Consider the following 27,610-nt stretch of genomic DNA (forward strand, 5'->3'; position numbering starts at 1 on the left):
TTTAGGGCCTTCCTCTGACACCGCTTGGTGTAGAGGTCCTGGATGGCAGGAAGCTTGGCCCCAGTGATGTACTGAGCCATACGCACTACCCTCTGTAGTGCCTTGCGGTCGGAGGCCGAGCAGCTATGCCAGGCAGTGATGCAACCAGCCAGGATGCTCTCGATGGTGCAGCTGTAGAACCTTTTGAGGATCTGAGGACCCATGACAAATCTTTTCAGTCTCCTGAGGGGGAATAGGTTTTGTCGTGCCCTCTTCACGACTGTCTTGGTGTGCTTGGACCATGTTAGTTTGTTGGTGATGTGTACACCAAGGAACTTGAAGTTCTCAAACTGCTCCACTACAGCCCTGTCGATGAGAATGTTTTCTTCTTGGCTGTGTAAGAAACTGACTGTTTTCTCACAGTCAGACAGACTTACACATCTCAGAGTCATCTTTGGCTCGCTGAACCAAAGAATATGTTATTCAAACAGACAAAAATATAAACAGAATACAGTATAAAATCATTTTTCATAGATATGCTACTGTTCATGCATCTTGTTTAGCTACCCACGAGGCCAAAGGGAACGGCAGGAACCTCAGCACCCAAAGAAGAGCAATCACTCTAACCTCATCGGGCTGAGTAATTGTATGGTTTAGTCCGCAGTGGCCCTCATTACAAACCAGACAACGCGATTTTCTAGTTTTTTTAAATGTACAGATAGCCAGGGGCACAGTTCAACACACAAAATTCACAAACAAAGTATTTGTGTTTAGTGAGTCTGCCAGATCAGAGGCAGTAGGGATGACCAGGGATGTTCTCTTGATAAGTGTGTGAATTAGACAATTCCTGTCCTGCTAAGTATTCAAAATTTAACGAGTTCTTTGGGTGTCAGGAAAAATGTAAGGAGTGAAAAGTACATTATTTTCTTTAGGAATGTAGTGGAGTAAAAGTAAAAGTTTTCAAAAATATAAATAGTAAAGAAAAAGTACAGATACCCCAAAACCTACTTAAGTACTTTACACTGTTGCCAAGTGGTGCAGCAAATCTATTTGTCAGGCCTTTTGCCTGCTGCTATCAGGTAGTTCAAATACAAGGGAAAGTTTCACATGACTGTAGAGAACGGTTTCCAAAAGCCTCTGAAGGCAGGTGGCCCACTACTCAGGCTCGGTTTTCTCTGCTGTAACTGTGTGCATGCTCACCAGCTAATGGTCATGGTAAATATTGGGCGCATCAATGCCAGCAGGAAACTGAACAGTTGTCAGGGGATTTTGAGAGGTGGAAAGGGGCCTTGTCTTTGCTTAGCAGAGTCATGCTGTTGACAGAACAATAGTAGAGCTGCACCAGTAGGGTATGTGAGAACTCTTAGCTTTAGCAGAGCAGCAGCCGCTCAGTAGAGGAAGCTTTAAACCCCTCTTCCTGAATCCTGAGCCTCATGGGTGAAACTCAGAAAAATGTTACTCTTCATGAGTCGGGCTGAAGCAGGTGCTGTTCAGCTCCACGTGTTTAAATCAGTTAACTATTTTGATGTTTAGACAAACTTATCCATATTATGTACAGATAGGAAATCTCAAAACCAGCAGATTTAAACTGATCCTTGTGTACAACCAGCATGTTTTGTAGCCCGTCGTTTCTCCCCTTTTATCCCTTTCTACAGCCTTAGCAGCTGTCCAATGATGGAAGGAGGGTGGAATGTTCACCTTCCTGCCACCACACACACACACACACACACACACACACACACACACACACACACACACACACACACACACACACACACACACACACACACACACACACACACACACACACACACACACACACTGTACCAACACCCCAGCTGCACCAGCAAAGCAGGATGGGTGGGAGTCCTTCCTTCCTCCACAAAACATCTGATTCTCATTTGGCCTGACGACGGGGAAAAGACGGGGGAAAATTGTGAAAAAAAGGAAGAATTCCTGAGGCAAGCAATCGCAGAGGGTTAGAGTCTAACTGTTAGACTGTGTTTTGGCTCAAGGTGAAGACCTATTGAGTAATGCAGCTTGCTTAGAGATGGAAGACATTGAAGGGATAATCCAACCCCAGAAATAAAAATCATGAAACTCCTGTCAATTTGGTGAAAGCCTATGTTCTATCAGTGGGTAAAATAACTGTTTCCTTCATGATTTAAATTCTATATGGTCCGTCTGCGAAATCAGGAAATTGTGTACGAGCACATCATAGCTACATGGTTCTCGTAATAGTAGATAGGGGATAACGCACTATAACATTTCATAACGCTTTTAAAACAATTGCCTGCACTCTAGTTCACCAAATCAGCCAATAGATGGTATGTGCATACCCATCTAGAACACATCCATCCATTTATATGGTCCCGTGTGGCTCAGTTGGTAGAGCATGGCGCTTGCAACGCTAGGGTTGTGGGTTCAATTCCCACGGGGGGACCAGGATGAATATGTATGAATTTTCCAAGTTGTAAGTCGCTCTGGATAAGAGCGTCTGCTAAGTGACTTAAATGTAAAATGTAAATGTAAATATCATCATGACAAAGTATACAGTGCCTTGCAAAAGTATTCATCCCCCTTTCATTTTTCCTATTTTGTTGCATTACAACCTATAATTTAAATTGATTTTTATTTTTATTTCATGGAATGGACATACACAAAATAGTCACAATTGGTGAGGTGAAATGAAAAAAACAACTTGTTTAAAATAATTCAACAAAAATAATTTCGGAAAAGTGTTGCGTGCACATGTATAGCTATTTGTGTAGCTATTTTTATGCTTATATTTTTTGACATTTGGTAAGCTATTTGTTAGTCAACTTGTCTATATATAAGGGCACAAGGCGAGACCCAGATGCAGATGGTTTGAGTCTTGATATTTATTAAACAATCCGAAAGGGGTAGGCAAGAGAATGGTCGTGAACAGGCAAAAGGTCAAAACCAGTTCAGGAGTCCAGGAGGTACAGAGTGGCAGGAAGAATGGTCAGGCAGGCGGGTACGGAGTCCAGAAAACAGGCAAGGGTCAAAAACTGTGAGGACTAGCAAAAGAGAATAGAAGCAGGAGTACGGGAAAAACGCTGGTTGACTTGAAAGGCATACAAGACGAACTTGCACAGAGAGACAGGACACACAGGGATATAAACACCAGGGAAATAAGCGACACCTGGAAGGGGGTGGAGACAATCACAAGACATGTGAAACAGATCAGGGTGTGACACTAATTACATACATGCAGCTTCCCTTTTGTCATTACTTGATTTTATCTAGAATACTACTTAAAGCCTTGCTTACCAGAATGTCATAAATCGATAGAAAGATCAATGCATCGTCAACAATCGAATTTAAATCGGTAAAGTTTTCTCTTTCATTTCTGCTTAACTCACACAGGAGAGCTGAGTAGATCATGTGAGACAAAAGTGAGAGACAAGAATTAAACAAATAAATCACAGCTAGGGTTGGGCGGTATCCAGACTAAGCGCAAACCAGATGTGATGGCAGATCGCTGCAGAATGCTGTGGTAGCCATGCTGGTTAAGTGTGCCTTGAATTCTAAATAAATCAGACAGTGTCACCAGCAAAGCACCCCCACACCATCACACTTCCTCCTCCATGCTTCACGGTGGGAACTACACATAATCCGTTCACTTACTCTGCGTCTCACAAAGACACAGCGGTTGGAGCCAAAATTCTCAAATTTGGACTCATCAGACCAAAGGACGGATTTCCACTGGTCAAATGTCCATTGCTTATGTTTCTTGGCCCAAGCAATTCGACCATGAAGGCCTGATTCACACAGTCTCCTCTGAACAGTTGATGTTGAGATGTGTCTGTTACTTGAACTCTGTGAAGCATTTATGTTCCTGATTGACTTAAGAAGGAAAGAAATTCCACAAATCAAATTTTAACAAGGCACACCTGTTAATTGAAATGCATTCCAGGCTACTTTGAATAGTCTCAAATATAAAATATATTTTGATTTGTTTAACACTTTTTTTGGTTACTACATGATTCCATATGTGTTATTTCATTGTTTTGATGTCTTCACCATTATTCTACAATGTAGGAAATAGTAAAAATAAATAAAACCCCTTGAATGAGGAGGTGTGTCCAAACTTTTGACTGGTACTGTATATTGGAAGGAGCTACCGAATGTCATTTTTGGTGAGTTTGGACATTTACAAATGAATGTGAACAAGAGACATTGTGCAAATTAACAATGTTTTGCCGCATGCTTGTCTGATGGAAGAACAGTAATGGCTCTGGTTCAGTATATGTACACGCTGTGTCTGTGTGGGGTCTGGAGTCGCTAGGGCAACAGGCCTGCCTGCTCTGCTCGGAAAAGAGGGGGGGGGGGGGGGGGGGGGGGGGGACAGATGGGCCGAGAATGGAAAGGAAAAAAAATGCAAGAAAATCAAGATAGCATTGGCAGCTGTACAGATTTCTCAAACATGGCAGAAAGCTAACACTATATCATGCCCCATCTGCTTATTAATTCAACCACTTACTTAGATAACTAGCAAGTTAAACTTAGGAGTCACGTTAATGGCAAATTCAGCATTTTTCACACAGAGAAAAAAGATACAAGTCACAATAATTATCTTGCTTAAATGCAGATCTAAAATGCTTTTTATTAAGCAAAACATTAGGAAATGTAGCTGGCTACATTCTTTTATGATAAACTTTGCAAATATTATGGCCATGCATTGTTTTTGCAAAAAATACCTTGCTTTTTTTGTAAGCTTGTTTACTTGTGTGGCTTCCAGCTAAATAGCTTTGCACTTCTTTTGTCATCTGATGAAAATGTAGCTATTTTCTGCCGAATTTGTTGCACTAATATATATACTGTAAAGGAAAAAATATAATTGCACTCCCTGATCACTCTGTTGAAGCAAAAAAACAGTGTTGACGTGCCATATAAAATGTGACCCGTCAATACACAGCTGGACTCACCTGCTCCCGCTTTCTCCTGTTGTGCTATTTACAAACAAACACGTGTCTGGCTCAACAGTTCGGGGGAACTATGGTAAGTTTCATAATGTAAAATAATGTGACAGGTTAAATGAAGAACGTGATCTGCTTTATCTCCTATCTACTTAACCTGTCTAGGATGAGGGTGCCGCTAGCGGCACTCCCCCCCCACCCCCACTGAAAAGGCAGAGCCGCGAAATTCAAAAAAAATATTTGTTAAAAATATTTAACTTTCACACATTAAAGTCCAATACAGCTAATGAAAGACACAGATCTTGTGAATTTTTAAATTTTTAAAATGTTTTACAGGGAAGACACAATATGTAAAGATGTAAATCTATTACCTAAAAACACATTAGCATAATCCACCATCTTTTATTTGTCCACCAACACCAGTAGCTATCACCAATTCGGCTAAATTAAGATATTTATAGCCCCTAACCAAGAAAAAAACTCATCAGATGACAGTCTGATAACATATTTATGGTATGGGATAGGTTTTGTTAGAAAAATGTGCATATTTCAGGTAGATGGCATAGGTTACAATTGCACCCACCGTCACAAATGGACTAGAATAACTACATAGAGCAACGTGTTTACCTACTTACTAATCATCAAACATTTCGTAAAAATACACAGCATACACTAATCGAAAGACACAGATCCTGTGAATACAGACAATATTTCAGATTTTCTAAGTGTCTTACAGCGAAAACACAATAAATCGTTATATTAGCATAGCACATAGCACATAGCAGCCCAGCATTGATTCTAGCCAAAGTGAGCGATAACGTCAACATCGCCAAAATATATTAATTTTTTCACTAACCTTCTCAGAATTCTTCAGATGACACTCCTGTAACATCATATTACACAATCCATATAGAGTTTGATCGAAAATGTGCATATTTAGCCACCAAAATCATGGTTAGACAATGTGAAATGTAGCCCAGCTGGTGAGAAAATGTCCGTGCGCCATATTAGACAGTGATCTACTCTTATACATAAATACTCATAAACGTGACTAAAAAATATAGGGTGGACAGGGATTGATAGACAATTTAATTCTTAATACAATCGCGGAATTACATTTTTTAAATTATCCTTACTTTTCAATACAGTTTGCGCCAAGCGAAGCTACGTCAAAAAACATGGCGTCCTAAGCCACTAACATTTTTCGACAGAAACACGATTTATCATAATAAAAATGTCCTACTTTGAGCTGTTCTTCCATCAGTATCTTGGGCAAAGGATCCTTTCTTGGGTCTAATCGTCTTTTGGTGGAAAGCTGTCCTCTTGCCATGTGGAAATGCCAACTGCGTTCGGGATGAACTGGAAGCGTGCCCAGCAATTCACAGCGTTTCAGAAATAAATGTCCCAAAATCGCACTAAACGGATATAAATTGCTATAAAACGCTTTAAATTAACTACCTTATGATGTTTTTAACTCCTATAACGAGTCTTAACATGACCGGAGAAAGATTACTCCCAACACTAATGCTTGGAACAGGTGCGGGTCGGTGTCCTCCACGCGCATAACGCAGCTCCAAAAGACTTACTAGCTACAGCAGGGGTGTCAAACTCATTTCGCATCGTGGGCCACATACGGCCTAGGGAGATGTCAAGTGGGCCGGACCATTAAAATTATACCATACTCTGCTATAAATAACCAAAATATCATGTCTTTCCTTTGTTTTGGTGTAAAGAAGCACAAGAACATTAGGAAAATATTGAAATTTAATGAACTATCCTTTTACAAAACATTTCATGAAACACCTCATATTTCCTTAGACAAATGTGCAATTTACTTTTATCATTCACAAATATGCATTGCAACTGATCCCACTGATTGTACAAAGGCACAAAACTTTAATTGGTACTGAAAAATATAGTAATGCACTTTAAGATTAAATGAGACTTTTAAAGAAAGGAATTTTTAAACCACTTACACATACGCATATAAAATCTAAATGTAATCCCTGCGTACACCTTACAAACTAAGGAGAGTGATTTTAAATGTGTAATGAAGAAAGTGTTCGCCTGTCCTGTAAATCTGTAAACTTCATACATGAAACATACATACACATACAATACATACTGAAAATTTATGGAGTTGTATGAACAGTAGAATTCCATCACACAACTTTTGTTTTGAAGCTGCTGACTAACATTAAAGTGCACATTTTTTAAATCACCACAGTAAGGATTCATCTTCACAGAGCTGTATTCTTTCAATGCAAACAGTATCTAAGGCAGCATTTTAAAGGTGTTAGTCTAGTCTGGACTTGTATTTGTTCCTGAAACTTGGCATCTTTTGGCCTGTACAAGTGCATCAACACCAGGTGTCATGTCCTGACTAGCTGTCACTTTCAGAATGTCATTTAAGTGCTTGTTTGTGAGCCTTGAACGTATTTTTGTTTTATTGATATTCATCACTGAGAAAATTTGTTCACAAAGGTTCAGACCTCTGGACCGGATGAAATTTACAGTGCGAACAACCACCTCCATGACGTGGTCCATTTTCAGCGACTTGCAACACAATGCCTCCTGGTGCAAAATACAGTGAAATGTCCAGAAACGATCTCCTCCATTTAAGGGCTTGTACTTTGTCTTTGAACTTTGTCGCGACACCTGCTTTCTTTCCGACCATGGATGGCGCGCCGTCTGTAGCCAGGCTGACAGCGCGGGACCAGTCCACTCCAACTCTGTCCAATGCAGCAACGAGCCGAAAATGTCCTCGGCTGTTGTGGTGTCCATCATTGGCACCAACTCAAGAAACTCTTCAGTAACAGTCAATGTCTCATCAACTCCTCGAATAAATATGGCCAGTTGGGCCACGTCTGTGATGTCAGTGCTCTCGTCAATTGCCACGGAAAATGCAATAAATGACTTGACTCTCTGTTTCAATTGACTGTCTAAATCTGCCGATAGTTCCGAAATCCTCTCTGCTATAGTATTCCTCGTCAGGCTAATATTGGCAAAAGCTTGTCGCTTCTCGGGACATACAAGTTCAGCCGCCTTCATCATGCATCGTTTAACAAAGTCACCGTCGGAATACGGCTTCGATGCTAATGCTATTTCGCTAGCAATTAGGTAGCTGGCTTTTACCGCTGCTTCACTGACTTCTCGGCTCTGGATGAAAGTTGACTGCTGTTTCCTCAGACCCGCCAGCAATTCGTTAATCTTATCTCTTCTCAGTTGTCCTTGCAAGCCGTCATATTTTTCGCTGTGATGAGTCTCGTAGTGGCGTCGAATATTATATTCCTTCAATACCGAAACTTGTTGCAAACACACCAAGCACGAAGGTTTTCCGTGCATCTCTGTAAATAAATAGGACGTGGTCCATTTTTCTTTGAAAATTCTACACTCCTTATCTACTTTTCTCCGTTTGGATAACGACATTTTGGCTAATGAGGGTGTAGCGGAGAGGTAGAGACCAAGGTATTAACAACGTCGTAACAAGCAGCAGATGGCGCATTGATACCGTCTGCTGTTTTCAGTCTGTCTCAGTGATGCGGCTTGTCTTCTACTCTGATGGAAAGAGTGCGCCCCTTAGCGGATAATCCATGAATTGCAGCGAATTAAAAATATTAATTCCATGTCTTTTATGCATTTTTTCCACTTTCAAATTATCCTGCGGGCCTGATCGAACCTCCTTGGGGGCCGGTTCCGGCCCGCGGGCCGTATGTTTGACACCCCTGAGCTACAGGGTTTTTTAATTTATAGTTTCTGTGAACGCGCAATCGACCCCATTCAAATCGTCATCACGTAAAGGCATCCAGGGGAAGACGTAAGCAGTGTCCGTATACTCATAGCAATAACTGTGGCCTTTTAACTGACTCCAGATCAGGGGCCAACATTTCTGAAATCTGACTCCATGTCAGGGAAATTGCTGTAGAATGGGTTCTGTTCCACTTAGAGACAAAATTTCAACTCCAATAGAAACTATAGACCGTTTTCTATCCAATAATAATAATAATATGCATATTGTACGATCAAGAATTTTGTGGGAAGCCGTTTCAAAAATTACACGATTAGCATAAATAGTGACAACAGCGCCCCCAGCCTCAACAGGTTAAAATCTAGCTACAAATATAAAAACATATTTAAAAACTTCAAAGGAATAGTTAACGGTATTGGCGGTATTGAAAAAACATCTTGTGGCTATTTCCAAATACCCAATATATGGTATACATGGTATATCGCTGAAGCCTGATCACAGCAAAGGAATGTAGTTTGTGAGCTTGAAAATGAACATCCTGACATTCTGAGTCAGGGTGCTCTGTAATCATCCTACTATTGACAAGGATAATGTGGCATTTCTTATTTGTCAGAATGAAATGAGTGGGTCCTGCCTTGATGACTGTATTAGATTTACACTACTTGTCCTATAGATTTTTAAATTATTACTTGGAATAAACTGATAGCTAGTCCTTGTTCACGGAATGACATGCTAGCTGGTAGGGCTGGGAATTGCCACGATATGTATTGCGATTCTCATGATTCTATAGGTATTGGGATTCGATACTGTGATTTTATTGCGATTCGACAAGAGAGCCATGAGATAACAAGTTTTGATCAGTAATGTAAATAAAAGTGCTAGCTCCCCAATACTGGAGTTTTGGTGCAGGTACCACCACCTAGTGCAAAGATAATATTGCGATATTGTCAATCACGTTATCTGTATCTAACGTAGAACACAGCAAGCTAGCTACATTACATTACTAAAGTTGCTGTGGTCTAAGTTGGGAGTCACTTTACAGCTTGAATTGATGGTATCACGTTTCTATAACTAAATAGTTAGATTACAAATCAATAAAAAATACTTTACCTGATAGCAGTTTGTCGGACGAAGATCTGTCTCGAAATGTCACCAGCTGTCTACTACCTTAGATACAGATAACGTGATTGGCAGACGAGATCAACAGAGAGTACACGCGTTATCTGGTAAACGGTTTAGTACTCAGCTGCGTTTTCCTGTCCAGCTAGCAAACATGAATGTAAGTTTTCCGAGAATTGGCATTGCCAACAAACAGAAATGTGTTAAAAATAAATAAATATACACAATATGTAAAAATCAGCTCCTCCCTCGACAAAGATCGATCATCTCGACAGAGATCGATCAAAGAAAAAACATGAAGGGACCCCCCCCAGGTGGGTAAAAGAATCAGGTGATTGCAAATGTGAAATGAAGGACCTAGACAAACGAAGTCCACTTTGAGTGACCATGACGTGCAAGGCCTTAAATGGCCGCTCACACACCCACATCTTTAGACTGATCGGAAGCCAGCTACTTTAGTGTGAAGGTGTGAGATCGCACAGTGACTGGTGGAAGAGTCAGAAATGTCTCAGTTTCATTTTGGTATGGATGTTGGTAGGGGTAGTTATCTAAATTGGATTAAGGCTATTGAACTCCCCTTACACTACTCTTTACCACATGGGGGGAGAATGGGGCCCTTTGCAGGCTTTAGTACTCGATCTCCCTGACAATCAAACCACAACTGCCAGCTAGACAAAGACAGCCCTCACTTACTGTATGTGTAACAAATGGAAAAAAGTTTTTCTTAGCATTGCACATTCCAATGGGAATTGTGTACCCATAGTTTTGTGCAATTTAGCAAAGATCACAATGAGACTCATATTCAGGGGTTTTATGATCTAAATGTATGTTTTATAAATTCTATACATTTGTTTGCATTTTTAATATAAGGGGTGATATTGAGGTCACATTGGACTAGTTTTTCCTTTCTATAAATAGTTTAGGCCATGTTATCCGTGGAGGCTCCTCAGAGGAGGAAGGGGAGGACTATCCTCAGTGAATTTCATAAAAATAAATAATAGTTCAACATTAAAAAGATTATCCTTTTTAGATAAAAGTACACTAAATATATTCACATGTCACCAAATAATTGATTAAAACGCACTGTTTTGCACACTAGCCTCAGCAGCACTCTGTAGGGTAGCACAGTGTTGTAGCTGGAGGACAGCTAGCTTCTGTCCTCCTCTGGGTACATTGACTTCAATACAATACCTAGGAGGCACATGGTTCTCACCCTATTCCATAGACTTAAAAAGTAATTATGTCAACTTCCGGAGGATGTCCTCCAACCTATCAGAGCTCTTGCAGCATGAACTGACATGTTGTCCACCCAATCAAAGGATCAGAAAATGTATCTAGTACTGAATGCATAAGCTACAATTAGCACTGCAGTGCATCACATGTGGTGAGTAGTTGACTCAAAGAGAGAGAAAGACAATAGTTGAACAGTTTTGAACAAATTAATTTATTCCAAAATTAAGGAAAAGCGAGAGAGAGAGAAAGCTATTTTTGGTTCTATTTTTTTTAAACTTTCACTTAGCTAGCAAATGCAGATAGCTAGTTTAGCCTAGTCAAACACCCGACTCAAACAGAGAGGGGTGCTATGTTAACTAGCTGGCTATGGCTATCCAACACTGGAACTTTTCCAAGTCATGGTAAGCTTTTGGTTTTATAAATGTATTGCGACCAGGGCCCTCCGGTTTAACTGCTAAACTGCTTTCTGACTGTACACAGTACTGCATGATTGTAGCGGGTTTACTAACATGTTATAGTACTAGTAGTTCTAGTTGACTATGACATGACAACGATGTAGGCTGTGTGTAGCAGTTAGCGGTCATGATATGAGGTTTTGGCTTGGAAAGGTTTTTTCGCCTGGTCACAGACAGCTGATGTGTTGTGCACTAAAGTCCACAAGCAAAGAGAGAAGGTGAGAGAAGGAGAAGGCATGAATAGTTGCGATAATAAATGATATATACAACGAGCAAAGTGATCATGCTGTCTTTATGTGGCTGCTATGAAAGTGAACTGTTTGCTTGTGATCAGGGGTGTATTCATTTCGCCGATTCTGTTGAAAACGTATCTTAAACTGTCAGGTTTTGGCCAGGACTGTTCTGGTTTTGGTCACTAGATGTCCCCATTGCACCTTTTTTGAACCTTTTGTTTTTTCCTTGCTCTAATTATTGTTTGCACCTGTATATCGTTCCCTTGTTAGTATTTAAACCCTGTGTGTTCCTCAGTTCTTTGCTCAGTGTTTGTATGTTAGCACCCAGCCCCAGCCCAAGCCCAAGCCTTGTTGTGAACATATATTTTCTCTTGTTGGATTTTCCAGAGGTTCTCTGGTTTTGTTCTTGTGTATTTTGGATTAGTCTTTTGAGGTTTGTTTTTTCCCTTGCTGTTCTTACCACTTTGTGGATTTTCTTTGTATTTTGGAAGATATCCATTTTTTGCCTTTTGGCTTTATTTTGGACATTGTGGATTTATATTCTTTGCCTGAAGATCTTGTTCTTTTATTAAACCACCATCTTTAGTACTGCTGTGTCTGCCTCATCTTCTGGGTTCTGCCGATTTATTAGTGGCTGTTTCTCGCACCGGGTCCTGACATTAAACGGAAGCAAAAGGAACGAAACGGCGATAAACATACCTGAATTTGTCCAATAGAAACTCTCATTTGCAACTGTTGGACTAATGATTACACCCTAGATCAGCTAGATGCAGGTAAGAGTGTGCGAGGCTGTATTGAATGTGTCACTGTCTGTCACATTGATTACTCAAAATTCTTTAAACCTGTGGACCTACGTTTTAAACTTTAATTCATAGGCTAGATTGTAGCAACCTCATGATGGATACCTGGAAAAGTCAAGTATCATGTAGTAGACTGAACCTATCGATGTTACATTGAGCTGGGTGAATGGAATATGAATGATAGTCATCCAATATTCTGTAATCATCCTCCCTCATCTTAAACAGCACCACTGCATGTTATATAAACTCCTGGAAAGCACAGCCCAAGAAGCGAAAAGACTATCAGCATACATTAAGGTAAAGGGTGATAAACACACACACACACACACACACACACACACACACACGCCTCCATTACCTCACACAGTATGTAGGCCTTAATTGTCATAAAGAGTTTGCGAAATAGAGCTTATGAAATAATTTGCTCAATATCTTATATTTTTGGAGGAACTGTAAGGAGAAAATAAAAGTCCCAACAAATGTGATATAGTGGTGAGCTGTTAAAGCACACACTGTAGGACGTTATCTAGAAACAAAATCCTCCACCTTTCAACTAGCCCGAAGGTGTAATCTATCTTGCTGGATTTGTCTAAAGAATGCTTTTCATGTTATTCTTAGCTGCTGTGGAGAAACAGCTATACCGTTAGCTGCTGAAGGCACTGGCTGCTAACTGTATTGCTGTTGTCAGACTGTGGTAAAGTAAAGATGAAGCCACAGAGTTGCTACACCCTCAGCGTCAGTCTGGAGAGCAAGCACTATGCTCTAACCTCCTCTGCTCGCACACTGTCTCTTTTGATCTGAGAAACCATTCTGTACAAATGACATTACACAAGATGCTGGTGTGCATTTTCTCTGCCTCATCTACATCCTAAAATATTTTTGGGAAGTCTCTTCCAAACTTGTCATAGGGAGGCATAGATGATGTCAGCACAGTGTATTGTGTTATAAAAGCTTTGAGGAGACAGGGTGACACATTCAGGAAACATGCGTCTCTTTGTGTGAAGCCCATCAAGCTCATTTTATCATCCCCAGTCAAGCAGAGCAGCACCAGTCAGCAGTATTTATCTCCACAGACCAAATAACACCCACTGTTATTGACAAGAAGAGTGTGTGTGTGTGTACATATGTGTGTGTGTGTACATATGTGTGTGTGTGTGTGTGTGTGTGTGTGTGAGGGGGCTTTCATTTTGCTGTATGAAGTGGCCTCGGAGCATGCGTGCTTTGTCTTTTTCATCCTGACCTAATTTGAGAGAGAAGACATGTTGGGCTATGTAGGCATTTAAACTGGGCCAGGGTCCTGCAGGGTTATAATTTACTGCTGACCCACTGGCTGATTCTGAACATTCAAATATTCCAAGCCCCATCTGTGATACTATGACTTATTTGCCTGGCATCAGTATGAGCTGATCGGTGCAGTACATTACCATTGGAAAATATGAGATTCCTTTGGACACATGGCCTTATATTGGTGTCTAGCCGCGGTGCTTCAGGCATACCAGTCAGCAGAAATTATATCTAATAGCCATTGATGAGACAATGTCAGCTGCAGTTCAATCATGAAATTGGTCTTCTTTCTGTTGGCTTGCTTGGAGACCTTTATACTGTATGCTTTACTGAAAGAGTTGTTCAAGGAAGTGTTTGTAAGGACGCTGTAATTTTCAAAGGATTTCACAAAATGTTCAGTATACTGCATTCTCTTTTTCAAATGTCTTATTAATAACCAGTTCATATACAGATTAACATGGGCTTGTTTCTACTGTGGTGTTTTGTCAATAAAATCCGTCACCAGATCTACCACTTCAGTGCGGCGGCCAGGGTTGGGGAGTAACGGATTACAAAAAATGGTTTATGTAATCTGTTACGTTACCAGCAACAATATTGTAGTCAGATTACATATACTTTTGAAAAACTAGATGGTTACTTCAAGGATTACTTTTAAATTCAGAAAGGATGTTTGTGGAAAAATATCTTTGACACTTCTCTGTTTTCTCAATGACATTCAAATCAGCACTGAAAAAAGCCGCAAGTTTAAGTTTGTTCCACCTGAATGAGTCTGACCACAAGTCAGAGACCACTATGATGACACACCAAATGGGTTTGATGGATCACTGGAAAAGAGCTGGAATAGGCTTTTGTAGGCTACAGTCCAAGCTATGTCTTCCAATGGTGTGACTGCTGTCGGCATCCAAAGATTATCCAACTTGAATAAACGCTTGGAGGTAAGGCTGACAGCAGTGTTGTAGTGCACGGCGATACTGATATCACTTATTATTGATATCTACATAGCTCATTGATGTGAATCACACTGCTGCTCTCTCATTAAGCTATAATGGTCGAATTCAAGAAGTTTAACCTGCCTATCAATCATTGTTTTTGAAACCAGTGGACAGTGTGCGGATCCAAGCCTATGGGCTTTTATTGCTCAATCTTTCATGCTGATAAAAAAATACAACCATAGGCCTAATGGACACATTCTCTCACTCACACACTTTTGATAGACTTAATGGGGCAATATGTAGTTGCTACATCCACATGTAAACTTCTGAATAATTAAATTACTGGATGCAATGTAGTAGTCTAGCCTACTGTATTTGGAGTATGAAACAACTGTACTACAACTATTTGAGCTTGCTACCATTCATTCAACATGCCTTGTTGTCATTGGTGAACTGGCTATTATCACATCATTAGCATCCTAATGTTGACATACAGCTACAGTGCATTCGGGAAAGTATTCAGACCCCTTGACTTGTTCCACATTTTGTTACATTACAGCCTTATTCTAAAACGGATTAAATAGTTTATACCCCACATCAATCTACATACAATAGCCCATAATGACAAAGCAAAAACTGTTAAAATAAATAAATAAATCACATTTATCAAGTATTCAGACCCTTTACTCAGTACTTTGTTGAAGCACCTTTGGCAGTGATTACAGCCTCGAGTCTTATTAGGTATGATGCTAAAGTCTTGGCATATCTGTATTTGGGCAGTTTCTCCCATTCTTCTCTGCAGATCCTCTCAAGCTCTGTCAGGTTGGATGGGGAGCGTCACTGCACAGCTTTTTTCAGGTCTCTCCAGAGATGTTCGATCGGGTTCGAGTCTGGGCTCTGGCTGGGCCACTCAAAGACATTCAGAGACTTGTACCGAAGCCGTTTCTGCGTTGTATTGGTTGTGTGCTTAGGGTCGTTGCCCTGTTGGAAGGTGAACATCCACCCCATTCTGAGGTCCTGAGCGCTCTGGAGCAGGTTTTCATCAAGGATCTCCATGTACTTTGCTTGGTTCATCTTTACCTTGATCCTGACTAGTCTCCAAGTCCCTGCCACTGAAAAACATCCCCACAGCATGATGCTGCCACCACCATGCTTAACCATAGGGATGGTGCCAGGTTTCCTCCAGACGTGACACTTGGCATTCAGGCCAAAGAGTTCAATATTGGTTTCATCAGACCAGAGAATCTTGTTTCTCCTGGTCTGAGAATCCTTTAGGTGCCTATTTGCAATCTTCAAATGGGCTGTCATGTGCCTTTTACTGAGGAGTGGCTTTCATCTGGCCACTACCATCAAGGCCTAATTGATGGAGTGCTGCAGAGATGGTTGTCCTTCTGGAAGGTTCTCCAATCTCCACACAGAAACTCTGGAAGTCTTTCAGAGTAACCATCGCGTTCTTGGTCACCTCCCTGACTGAGGCCCTTCTCCCCCGATTGCTCAGTTTGGCTGGGCAGCCAGCTCTTGGAAGAGTCTTGGCGGTTCCAAACTTCTTCCATTTAAGAATGATGGAGTCCACTGTGTTCTTGGGAACCTTCAATGCTGCAGAAATGTTTTGGTACCCTTCCCCAGATCTGTGCCTCGACACAATCCTGTCTCTGAGCTCTACGGACAATTAATTCGACAATTCATTCTTATATAGACAGGTGTATGCCTTCCCAAATCATTTCCGATCAATAGAATTTACCACAGGTGGACTCCAATCAAGTTGTAGAAACATCTCAAGGATGGTCAATGGAAATAGATGCACCTGAGCTCAATTTCGAGTCAAATCAAGTCAAATCACATTTTATTAGTCACATGTGCCGAATACAACAGGTGTAGACCCTACAGTGAAATGCTTACTTACAAGCCCCTAACCAACATAGCAGTTAAAAAAATACAGATAAGAATAAGAAATAAAAGCAACAAGTCATTAAAGAGCAGCAGTAAAATAACAATAGCGAGACTAAACTCAGTAAAAAAGACTTAACATGTCTTAACATGTGTAAATATTTATATGAACATAACAAGATTCAACAACTGAGACATAAACTGAACAAGTTCCACAGACATGTCACTAACAGAAATTGAAATATGTGTCCCTGAACAAAGGGAGGGAGGGGGGGGGGGGGGGCAAAATCAAAAGTAACAGTCAGTATCTGCATTAAGTAGCTGCAGTGTATCTCCTCCTCATGGACTGCACCAGATTTGCCAGTTCTTGCTGTGGGATGTCACCCCACTCTTCCACCAAGGCACCTGCAAGTTCCCAGACATTTCTGGGGGGAATGGCAATAGCCCTCACCCTCCGATCCAACAGGTTCCAGACGTGCTCAATGGTATTGAGATCCGGGCTCTTCGCTGGCCATGGCAAAACACTGACATTCCTGTCTTGCAGGAAATAACGCACAGAACGAGCAGTATGGCTGGTTGGCATTGTCATGCTGGAGGGTCATGTCAGGATGAGCCTGCAGGTAAGGTACCACATGAGGGAGGAGGATGTCTTCCCTGTAACGCACAGGGTTGAGATTGTCTGCAATGACAACAAGCTCAGGCCGATGATGTTGTGACACACCGCCCCAGACCATGACGGACCCTCCACCTCCAAATTGATCCGCTCCAGAGTACAGGCCTCGGTGTAACGCTAATTTCTTTGACGATAAACGCAAATCCGACCATCACCCCTGGTGAGACAAAACCGTGACTCATCAGTGAAGAGCTCTTTTTGCCAGTCCTGTCTGGTCCAGCGACGTTGGGTTTGTGCCCATAGGTGACGTTGTTGCCGGTGATGTCTGGTGAGGACCTGTCTTACAACAAGCCTTACAAGCCCTCAGTCCAGCCTCTCTCAGCCTATTGCGGACAGTCTGAGCACTGATGGAGGGATTATGCGTTCCTGGTGTAACTCGGGCAGTTGTTGTTGCCATCCTGTACCTGTCCAACAGGTGCAATGTTCGGATGTACCGATCCTGTGCAGGTGTTGTTACACGTGGTCTGCCACTGCGAGGACGATCAGCTGTCCGTCCTGTCTCTCTATAGCGCTGTCTTAGGCATCTCACAGTAAGGACATTGTAATTTATTGCCCTGGCCACATCTTCAGTCCTCATGCCTCCTTGCAGCATGCCTAAGGCACGTTCACGCAGATGAGCAGGGACCCTGGGTGTCTTTCTTTTGGTGTTTTTCAGTCAGTAGAAAGGCCTCTTTAGTGTCCTAGGTTTTCATAACTGTGATCATAATTGCCTTCCGTCTGTAAGCTGTTAGTATCTTAACGACCGATCTACAGGTGCATGTTCATTAATTGTTTATGGTTCATTGAACAAGCATGGGAAACGGTGTTTAAACCCTTTACAATGAAGATCTGTGAACTTATTTGGATTTTTACGAATTATCTTTGAAAGACAGGGTCCTGAAAAAGGGATGTTTATTTTTTTTGCTGAGTTTATATACAGTGGGGTACCGGTACAGAGTCAATGTGCTGGGGCACCAGTTAGTTGAGGTAATATGTACATGTAGGTAGAGTTCTTAAAGTGACTATGCATAGATGATAACAACAAAGAGTAGCAGCGGCGTATTAGTGGGGGTGGGGGTGATGGGCAATGCAAATTGTCTGTGTAGCCATTTGATTAGATTTTCAGGAGTCTTATGGCTTGGGGGTAGAAGCTGTTTTGAAGTCTCTTGGACCTAGACTTGGCGCTCCGGTACCGCTTGCCGTGCGGTAGCAGAGAGAACAGTTAGTGACTAGTGTGGTTGGAGCCTTCGACAATTTTTAGGGCCTTCCTCTGACACCGCCTGGTATAGAGGTCCTGGATGGCAGGATGCTGTATGCAAATTGGAGTGGGTCTAGGGTTTCTGGGATAATGGTGTTGATGTGAGCCATGACCAGCCTTTCAAAGCCCATGGCTACAGACGTGAGTGCTACGGGTCGGCAGTCATTTAGGCAGGTTACCTTAGTGTTCTTGGGCACAGGCACTATGGTTGTCTGCTTAAAACATGTTGGTATTATGGACTCAGACAGGGAGAGGTTGAAAATGTCAGTGAAGACACTTGCCAGATGGTCAGCACATGCTCGCAGTACACGTCCTGTGAATCTATCTGGCCTTGTGAATGTTGACCTGCTTAAAGGTCCTACTCACATCGGCTGCGGAGAGCGTGATCACACAGTCTTCTGGAGCAGCTGGTGCTCTCATGCATGTTTCAATGTTATTTGCCTCGAAGCGAGCATAGACGTAGTTTAGCCCGTCTGGTAGGCTCGTGTCCCTGGGCAGCTCTCGGCTGTGCTTCCCTTTGTCGTCTGTAATGTTTTGCAAGCCCTGCCACATCCGACAAGCGTCAGAGCCAGTGTAGTACAATTCGATCTTAGTCGTGTATTGACGCTTTGCCTGTTTGATGGTTCATCGGAGGACATAGCGGAATTTATTATAAGCTTCCGGGTTAGAGTCCCGCTCCTTGAAAGCGGCAGCTGTTGCCTTTAGCTTAGTGCGGATGTTGCCTGTAACGCATGGCTTCTGGTTGGGGAATGTACGTACGGTCACTGATGCATGGGCTCGTCAGACTCGTTAAAGGAAAAAAAGGATTCTCCCAGTCTGTGGTGAGTAATCGCAGTCCTGATGTCCAGAAGTTATTTTCGGTCATAAGAGACGGTAGCGGCAACATTATGTTCAAAATAAGTTACAAAAATAAGCTGCAAATAAACAAACAAAAATCCACAATTGGTTGGGGACACGTAAAACGTCAGCCTTCTTCTCTGGCGCCATTGTTACAGAGTCTCATAGCAAAGGGTCTGAATACTTATATAAATAAGGTATTTCTGTTCTATATTTGTAATACATTTGCAAAAAAAAAAGAAGCTGTTTTCACTTCGTCATTATGGGGTATTATGTGTAGGTTGATGAGGGAAAAAATGATTTTATCCATTTTAGAGGGCTGTAATGTAACTACATGTGGAACAAGTAGGGCTTACATTCATACAGTATTACAGGCTGTGTCACATTTCTATAGCTCCTGTATCTTGGAGCAAAGGGCTATCTTGTTTGGCTCTTAACTGAAAGGTTAGTAGTTCAAGCCCACCCAGGGATGGGTAGCTTTCGTGAGTAGACTATTGCTTCAGATAAGAGGGGCAGTTAACTGACCATATCTGTTTTTCTGAAAACAGTGGGGAGCAAAATTCTCAATCCTCTGCTGTGAGTGTCAGCGTGCCAAATGCCGCTTCCAGAGGCTTGATTTGATTTATTAGGATCCCCATTTGCCGACGCCCATAAGCTAGCTAGTCTGAGGTTGGTGTTGCTCTGCCCCCCTCCCCCATTCCGACTGAGGAGGACCTGGTAAGGCTATTGTTTTAGCCAGTTATCCTCTAGGCCTGCTGAATTAAATGCAGCTGCTCCTGGTGTGTTTGTTTGGCTGTCTGTCACCTTCCATTACACCCCCAACAACTGGAGCACAGGGTCATGCGTGGCACGCCTCGCCTCACCATTTTCCCTTCATGCATGCGTGGTTCTCACGTATATGAAGGTACATGTTCACACAGCTCTTGCCAGTAGAGGCTTTACTGTTGGTTTGGATTATTCATGTTCAAACAACGGAGAGACATGAACGGGGCGAGTAGGTGCAGAGTTTTGATGGGCTTGTTGTTGGAACGTCCACTATGGTTTGTTGTTTTATGTGTGAACCCACTGCCTGTGGTGCTCAGAATAAACCATTATCATGCTAAAACGCATTACCATTGTTTGACTGAAGTGACTTGTTGGCTTGTTAAAGGGAACAGCTTGTGGAGACACGTTCAACTAAAACTGGTATAAACACCAGTCAATCAATCAATCAAATGTATTTCTAAAGCCTTTTTTTTTTTCATCAGCAGACGTCACAAAATGCTATACAGAAACCCAGCCTAAAACCCCAAACAGCAAGCCATGCAGATGTAGAGGTGCGGTGGCTAGGAATAACTCCCTAGAAAGGCAGGAAACTAGGAAGAAACCTAGCGAGGAACCAGGATCTAAGGTGGACTGGGGACAGCCAGGAGTCATCAGGCCATGTAGTCCGGGAGGGGAGGGAGAAAGGATTATAAATTATTTTACCCCTTTTTCTCCACAATTTCCTGGTATCCAATTGGTAGTTACAGTCTTGTCTCATCATTGCAACTCCCGTACGGACTCGAGAGAGGCAAAGGTCGAGAGCCGTTCGTCCTCTGAAACAAAAATCAACCAAGCTGCTTCTTGACACAAAGCCCACTTAACCCGGAAGCCAGCCGCACCAATGTGTCGGAGGAAACACTGTACACCTGGTTTTACTGCTAACCTACAAAACATTACATGGCTTGTTCCAATTTGGTCCTGCTGTACATACCTACACGTATGCTACGATCACAAGACGCAGGCCTCCTTATTTTCCTTCGAATTTCTAAGCAAACAGCTGGAGGCAGGGCTTTCTCCTACAGAGCTCAATTTATCTTCGGGCGGGGCCACAGTGTCCCCCGACCCACCACTGTCTCAGTCTACAGTATCTATGCTGCGGTAGTCTATTTGCTGGGGGGCTAGGGTCAGTCTGTTATATCTGGTGTAATTCTCCTGTCTTATCTGGTGTCCTGTGTGAATTTAAGTATGCTCGACTCTCGAGTGGTGCAGTGGTCTAAGGCACTGCATCGCAGTGCTAGCTGTGCCACTAGAGATTCTGGGTTCGAGTCCAGGCTCTGTCGCAGCCGGCCGCGACCGGGAGACCCATGGTCTAGCGTTGTCCGGGTTAAGGGAGGGTTTGGCGGCAGGGATGTCCTTGTCCCATCGCGCACTAGCGACTCCTACGGCTTGCTGGGCGCAGTGCACACTGACACGGTTGCCAGGTGTACAGGGTTTCCTCTGACACAATGGTGCAGTTGCCTTCCGGATTAAGTGGGCATTGTGTCAATAAGCATTGCGGCTTGGTTGGGTTGTGTTTCGGAGGACGCACGGCTCTCAACCTTCGCCTCTCCCTAGTCCATACCAGAGTTGCAGCGATAAGACAAGGCTGTAACTACCAACTGGATACCATGAAATTGGGGAGAAAAAGGGGTAAAAAATGACAAATGGATACATACTAAACCAGTTATAATTTTGAAAGATAACGATACAAATTATTTAATTAGAAACAACACTGCTATTAATAACTAATTTAAAAGCGTCTATGAAAATCTTTATAAATCAGAATTAAATAATAGTTGGACTGATCTTACTATCACGTTTCAGGTAAGACCCAGATGCAGACAATGTCGAAGTAACAATAGTTTATTAAATCGAACAGGGGCAGGCAAAAGGCAGGTCAATGGCAGGCAGAGGTCAGTAATCCAGATAGATGGGGCAACAATGAAGAGGCGACTCCGGGATGCTGGCCATCTAGGCAGAGTTGCAAAGAAAAAGACATATCTCAGACTGGCCAATAAAAATAAAATATTAAGATGGGCAAAAGAACACAGACACTGGACAGAGGAACTCTGCCTAGAAGTCCAGCATCCCGGAGTCGCCTGTTCACTGTTGACGTTGCTCTTCAGTTTCTTGGCAATTCCTCGCATGGAATACCCTTCATTTCTCAGAACAAGAATAGTCTGGCGAGTTTCAGAAGAAAGGTCTTTGTTTCTGGCCATTTTGAGCCTGTAATCGAACCCACAAATGCTGATGCTCCAGATACTCAGTCTCCAGATACTCTAGTCTAAAGAAGGACAGTTTTATTGCTTCTTTAATCAGAACAACAGTTTTCAGCTGTGCTAACATAATTGCAAAAGGGTTTTCTAATGATCAATTAGCCTTTTATAATGATAAACTTGGATTAGCTCACACAAAGTGCCATTGGAACACAGGAGTGATGGTTGCTGATAATGGGCCTCTGTACGCCTATGTTGATATTCCGTACAAAATCTGCCGTTTCCAGCTACAATAGTCATTTACAACATTAACAATGTCTACACTGTATTTCTGATCAATTTGATGTTATTTTAATGGACAAAAAATGTGCTTTTCTTTCAAAAACAATGGCATTTCTAAGTGACCCCAAACTTTTGTATATATAAAAACATTTTATTTTTGGTGTTTTGTAACAAATGTCTCGAGTGCACAGTTCACTGTTTGGATGCTGGAATTATTTTGGAGTGGACCAACATGCGCAGGTAGCATACTTTTTGAAGTGATTTGTTGTTCAATAAGATGGCGTTATGTTCATGCCAAAATAAAAAAAGGTAATAAAAAAGTCTGATTATATGATGTCTTTACTATTAGGCCCAGAAAAATTGTAGGTTCCATGAAAAAAATAGAGACCCCCGAATTTCACCGATGACACTGATGTGTGGACGCGTTTGCTCACAGGCAACGTTTACAGCTCCCTAGCCCCTCTCACCGAGCCAAAAAAATGTCCACCCACCATCTCCCTTTACAACCCTAAAGGTTCTTTGTGTCTTAAAATGATTTAATCTCTCCTGGTTTCTCATTGACTGAACCACCCTCAGTCTTGAGCTAGTCATAAGTCACTCTTTTTGGTAAGCTCTTTTATGTAATTAACTGATCCCTCTGTCACTGTCATTCCTTGTGAATCAATTATGTTTCCTTGTCCTTACAGTGCCCCACACACAGAAGCACAGCCTCCAAACAGCACAAAATCTTCTCCACGAAGATGTGGCGCGTGCTGAGGAACAGTCTGAGGTAAATCCAAAGCCTGAGCTCTATTGTTGGGTCTTAGCATAAACCACTGAGTGTGTTCTTTGCATTGTCAGCACTAGTGTAGAATCATTGAAAAGCCTCCACGTAAGTCGACAGCCAGGCCACACTTGTTCATTCTGTGCTCCATTAAAATCGGACAAATTCTAGGAATAGTCTATGAAACTCATGCATACTTGAGTATTCAAGCCTGCAGGAGTTAGGATCCACACTGAACTGGTTGCCCTTTTCAAGCGAGATCAAACAAAGAATTTTGCCCAAAGTTTTCTGTGCACTACACTACATCTGGCCACAATTTCAATAGAAATGTCTACAATTTGAACGAGAACATTTGCCTTGACCTTCTGATGAAAAAAATAATCAGGTCTTTCAAATGTTCATTTGCTTATTAAACACATCATGTTATAGATGACTAGACGGTTAATAGAAATACACACAGACCTCACAATATGATATTATCATGATGTTTAAGTGCCGATACGATATGTATGCCAATTCTCACGATATGTATGCCAATTCTCTGTGATATTATTGTGATGCAATGTTCCAAAAATATTGCTCACCGTATATCTGCTTCAGAGGGACATGAGAGAGACATGAGAAAAAAACAAAAGGTCTCCCTATTTAAAAAGAAGATAGAAAACAAGCTATGATGGACAAATATTGGAGTTTTGTTGCAGTTACAGCAAACTAGCGCAAAAATAATATTGCGACATGGTCAAAATGATACGATCCCAAAATAATATCCCGATATTATATGTGTAGTTATTTTCACCCACATCAGCTACTTTTTTTAATGTGCACTGCACGTTGACTGCCACGGTTTACTGAACAATTTAAATACCTCATTAACCTACAGCTACAATTTTCATACAACTACATTCAGCTCCTTCATACTTTAACCAAGACACTACCCAGCAAATATGCCCACATTGGTATGTTTTTACCCTTGTAGGAAAGGTTCTTTTTTTTACAGGGCAATTGGTGCAAACTATACACATTTAATCCGACCTCATACTTTCCTAGGTGATAAAACATTTTATTTGGAGAGGAATGTATGGCACTACACATTTATTGAGCTTGATCCATTAGCAAGTGGTCCTTGTAAACCTTAATTTCACAAACCATATACTGAAAGGAAGTGACTGTATAACCGTGAACAGACTATAGTCCTATACAGCACATTCCCATAATGAGAAAGGCTTACTACCATAGACTATCCCCCCACCCACAATCCTTCCAACATATATCCATGAAAGGCCATCCAGCTCGTGGGCATAATAAATGGCCCATTTGTTTATTAAATGGATTTCACACAATCAATGTATCTAATGAATGGCAGTAAGGGTGGGTTCTTTTGTGTGTTCCAGCAATTTGGTTTTATGTATCGCCAGTGCCACTCATTAATATCTTTAGCGGCTCCCTGTTGAAGCTGACAAATTTCAGCCCCCGAGGCCGAAGGTAACATCATAGAGAGTTGATTGAGTAGGGTTGGTCGGATCCAGATTTCATACCGGCATACCATTTCTGTACCATATCGGGGTATAGGGTATTACCGAATGTGCACACAAGGGGATTGAAAAAATATATGAATATATTGACGCACAAAACAATTTAGGCAACAGGGATCTTGATCCAGGAGGGGATTGAAAAAATATAATAAACCGTTGGTATTTCGAAATACCCCAGTATACAGGTAAACGGTATATCACCCAATATACAGTATATCGCCCAAGCCTAGTGTCAAGCCATCTACAGCTGGCAACTACAAATAAAGAAATGTCCAGGGAAATTATGGTGGTACCACGGTGGACCATTTGTGCTGCTCTGAAATGGAAGATACACAGTAATGACCCAAACCTTTTTTGTGTGCGTAGCCGGTGGCTTCCTGCTAATTGAGTCCTTACCATTGACTATGCTCAGGCAGAGGTTAGAGTGGGGAGGTGGGCTGTGCAGACTGTAATCAATTATTCACTCCCCCAATACTAGGCTAGACAGGTTTTTTCACCTGCTCCCAATGACTGGTGGTACAGTTGCCAGTCAGACTGATTACAGTCATTCTAGGGCTGTTCCAGTGGAAGTGTTACTGGATATACCTTTTTGGCCCATGTAAAATAATATATCTTGCAATTAAATTATCAACACATCTGTGTCAAAGTTCATGGCAAGCATTACAAGTCAATGTGAAATCCCGTTTTACATGTGGGTCTGTGTTTACACTGTTCCCAGGGGTTGGGAATCCTTTTGTTAGACTTCCTGTCTTCTGATACCTGGGCCTCTGCTTCACAGGACCTCCTGGAGAAGTTCATGGAGGGGAATGTGCCCTTGGAGGGGTTCCTGGACTCCTTCCAAAGCTCCAGGAAGAGCTACCACATCCGCCGTGTTCAGGCAGAGAAAATCCAGGAGCTCAGCCGAGTCAAAGAGAATTCCAGCAAACCCAAAAAGCTAGAGGACCGAGAGGACAAGGCGCGGGAGGTGAAGAGAGACGAGCACCCTGTAACTCAGCGGCCCAACGGCTTCGTGGCCCAGGGCCCGCCCCGGGTCTTCCAGCTCCGCTACGGCCTCACCCCTGCCATCCTGCTGCCCCACTTCCCCCTGCCAACCACCTCGCCCTCTGCCCCATCCCACGCCAGTCTACCTCCGCTGGACTCCCAGCCGGGCCAGACCCACATCCTGAGCCCAAGTGCCCAGCTCTCGGGACATGGGCACCCTGTGAACCTACGGGTCATTGGACAATTACCCGGTGGCTGGCCAACCAGACCGGTGCGGTTACAGCAGCTCTATAGGCCTGCCACTCACCAGCCCGAGCCTCTATACCGATAGCTGAGGCATGGGCCCTGGAGGTCTCTAGACATGGAACCAAACAGCGGCTACCAGACTCATGCACGCAATGATGGCCTTTGAAGACTTTGTGGAATTGATCTGACACATACGTTCTCCAGCCATGACACAAAATGTAAACATACCTAAAAAGGGAGATAACCGGAAGCCATTAAGCATGGAGTAACTGTAGTTGAAAGCAAGCAAGTGAATGAATGAATGAAGGAGCAACAGGGTGTGGTTTTCATTGTTGTTTGTTTTTTTCTTTGAATGTTACACTGTCAGGGCGTCACAGGGTTGTGAAGCACAGCAATGATATGGAGTAGTGGAGTAGTGTCTCCGGTTTGTCATAAAGGACCCCATTGTCCATTCCTCCGACTAAGAACTGCAAGGCTTCTATGAAATGGCCTGGTGTCGTTTTGCTGATGATCAATAAAGTACAAATCGTGGTGTTTATTATTAACCTAAATCCCTGTTGTTACTTGTTTCATAGTTCTCTCCAAGCAATGCAGTCATATTTATGCCATTTTGGAATCATTTCCAAGCCATTTTCCTGACGCGCAAACACAAGACATCACAACACAAAGATGAACAAAGAACACTGAATATGTGGCAGAGTGTTTATGCAGCTTCCCCTTTCAAATGCATATTTAGAGCAGATGGTCTAATATTTATTATTTATCCGGCCAGTAGATATATACTGGCAACATGACTGTTTGCTCAGGCTTTTCAAATGTTTTATTATCACATGGATAATGATGATGATGAATATATCGCTGAGAGTGGAAATGGGGGAGCAGTAACATTGTTGTCTTTGGACCGGCTCCCAAATAGGGCTACATTTTCTAAAGGGTCACCAGGTTTCTCAGCTGAAGTTGATTACCGTCACAAATAAACCTCGAGGAGCGCACAACTCTGTGTTTGTTATTTCACAAACAGTGTGTCGAAGCATTCACATCGGTGAATGGTTTACTTATTTATGGAAATCCTATTTTAAATGCCCAGCTTCAAAGGCTTTTGTTTACTCTGATAAATGAGAGGCTGTTTTTCTTTCAGGGCTTCCTGCCGGAAGCACGTACTGTTATGATTTAATATGAAACAATTGCTAAACTCTTTAATTTTCTTACTACCGGTCCAGCATAGAAGTGCACTTTGGGGTAAATAGGATAATTGGTCATTATAACGTCCTGGTTTTGCGCTTCAAATCGATGGGGTGCAAAATATTCAGCAATAAAATACATTTCTCTCAATGATGTGATTAGCATTATATTCATTGTGAGAGAACTACTATCACAGCAGGTTCATTACATCAGTGGGCACAGGAATCTCCATGTGACAAGTCAGGCTTCCAACCAAACAAAACAC

At 42.2% G+C, this 27,610-nt stretch overlaps 1 protein-coding gene across 1 annotated transcript in view; it reads left to right on the plus strand.

Annotated features, from left to right (window-relative positions):
* LOC129818618 (vacuolar protein sorting-associated protein 37D-like) overlaps window positions 1-26,708 on the plus strand; it is a 48,911-nt gene extending 22,203 nt beyond the window's left edge. Inside the window, exons 3-4 of the mRNA XM_055874704.1 lie at window positions 23,328-23,410; window positions 25,715-26,708. Of these exons, the coding sequence (XP_055730679.1) occupies window positions 23,328-23,410; window positions 25,715-26,248 (617 nt within the window). The 3' untranslated portion in view covers window positions 26,249-26,708. The remainder of the gene's footprint in view (window positions 1-23,327; window positions 23,411-25,714) is intronic.
* Window positions 26,709-27,610: the final 902 nt, after the last annotated feature.

The sequence above is a fragment of the Salvelinus fontinalis genome, chromosome 2 (assembly GCF_029448725.1).
Source record: "Salvelinus fontinalis isolate EN_2023a chromosome 2, ASM2944872v1, whole genome shotgun sequence".
Lineage (NCBI taxonomy): Eukaryota > Metazoa > Chordata > Actinopteri > Salmoniformes > Salmonidae > Salvelinus > Salvelinus fontinalis.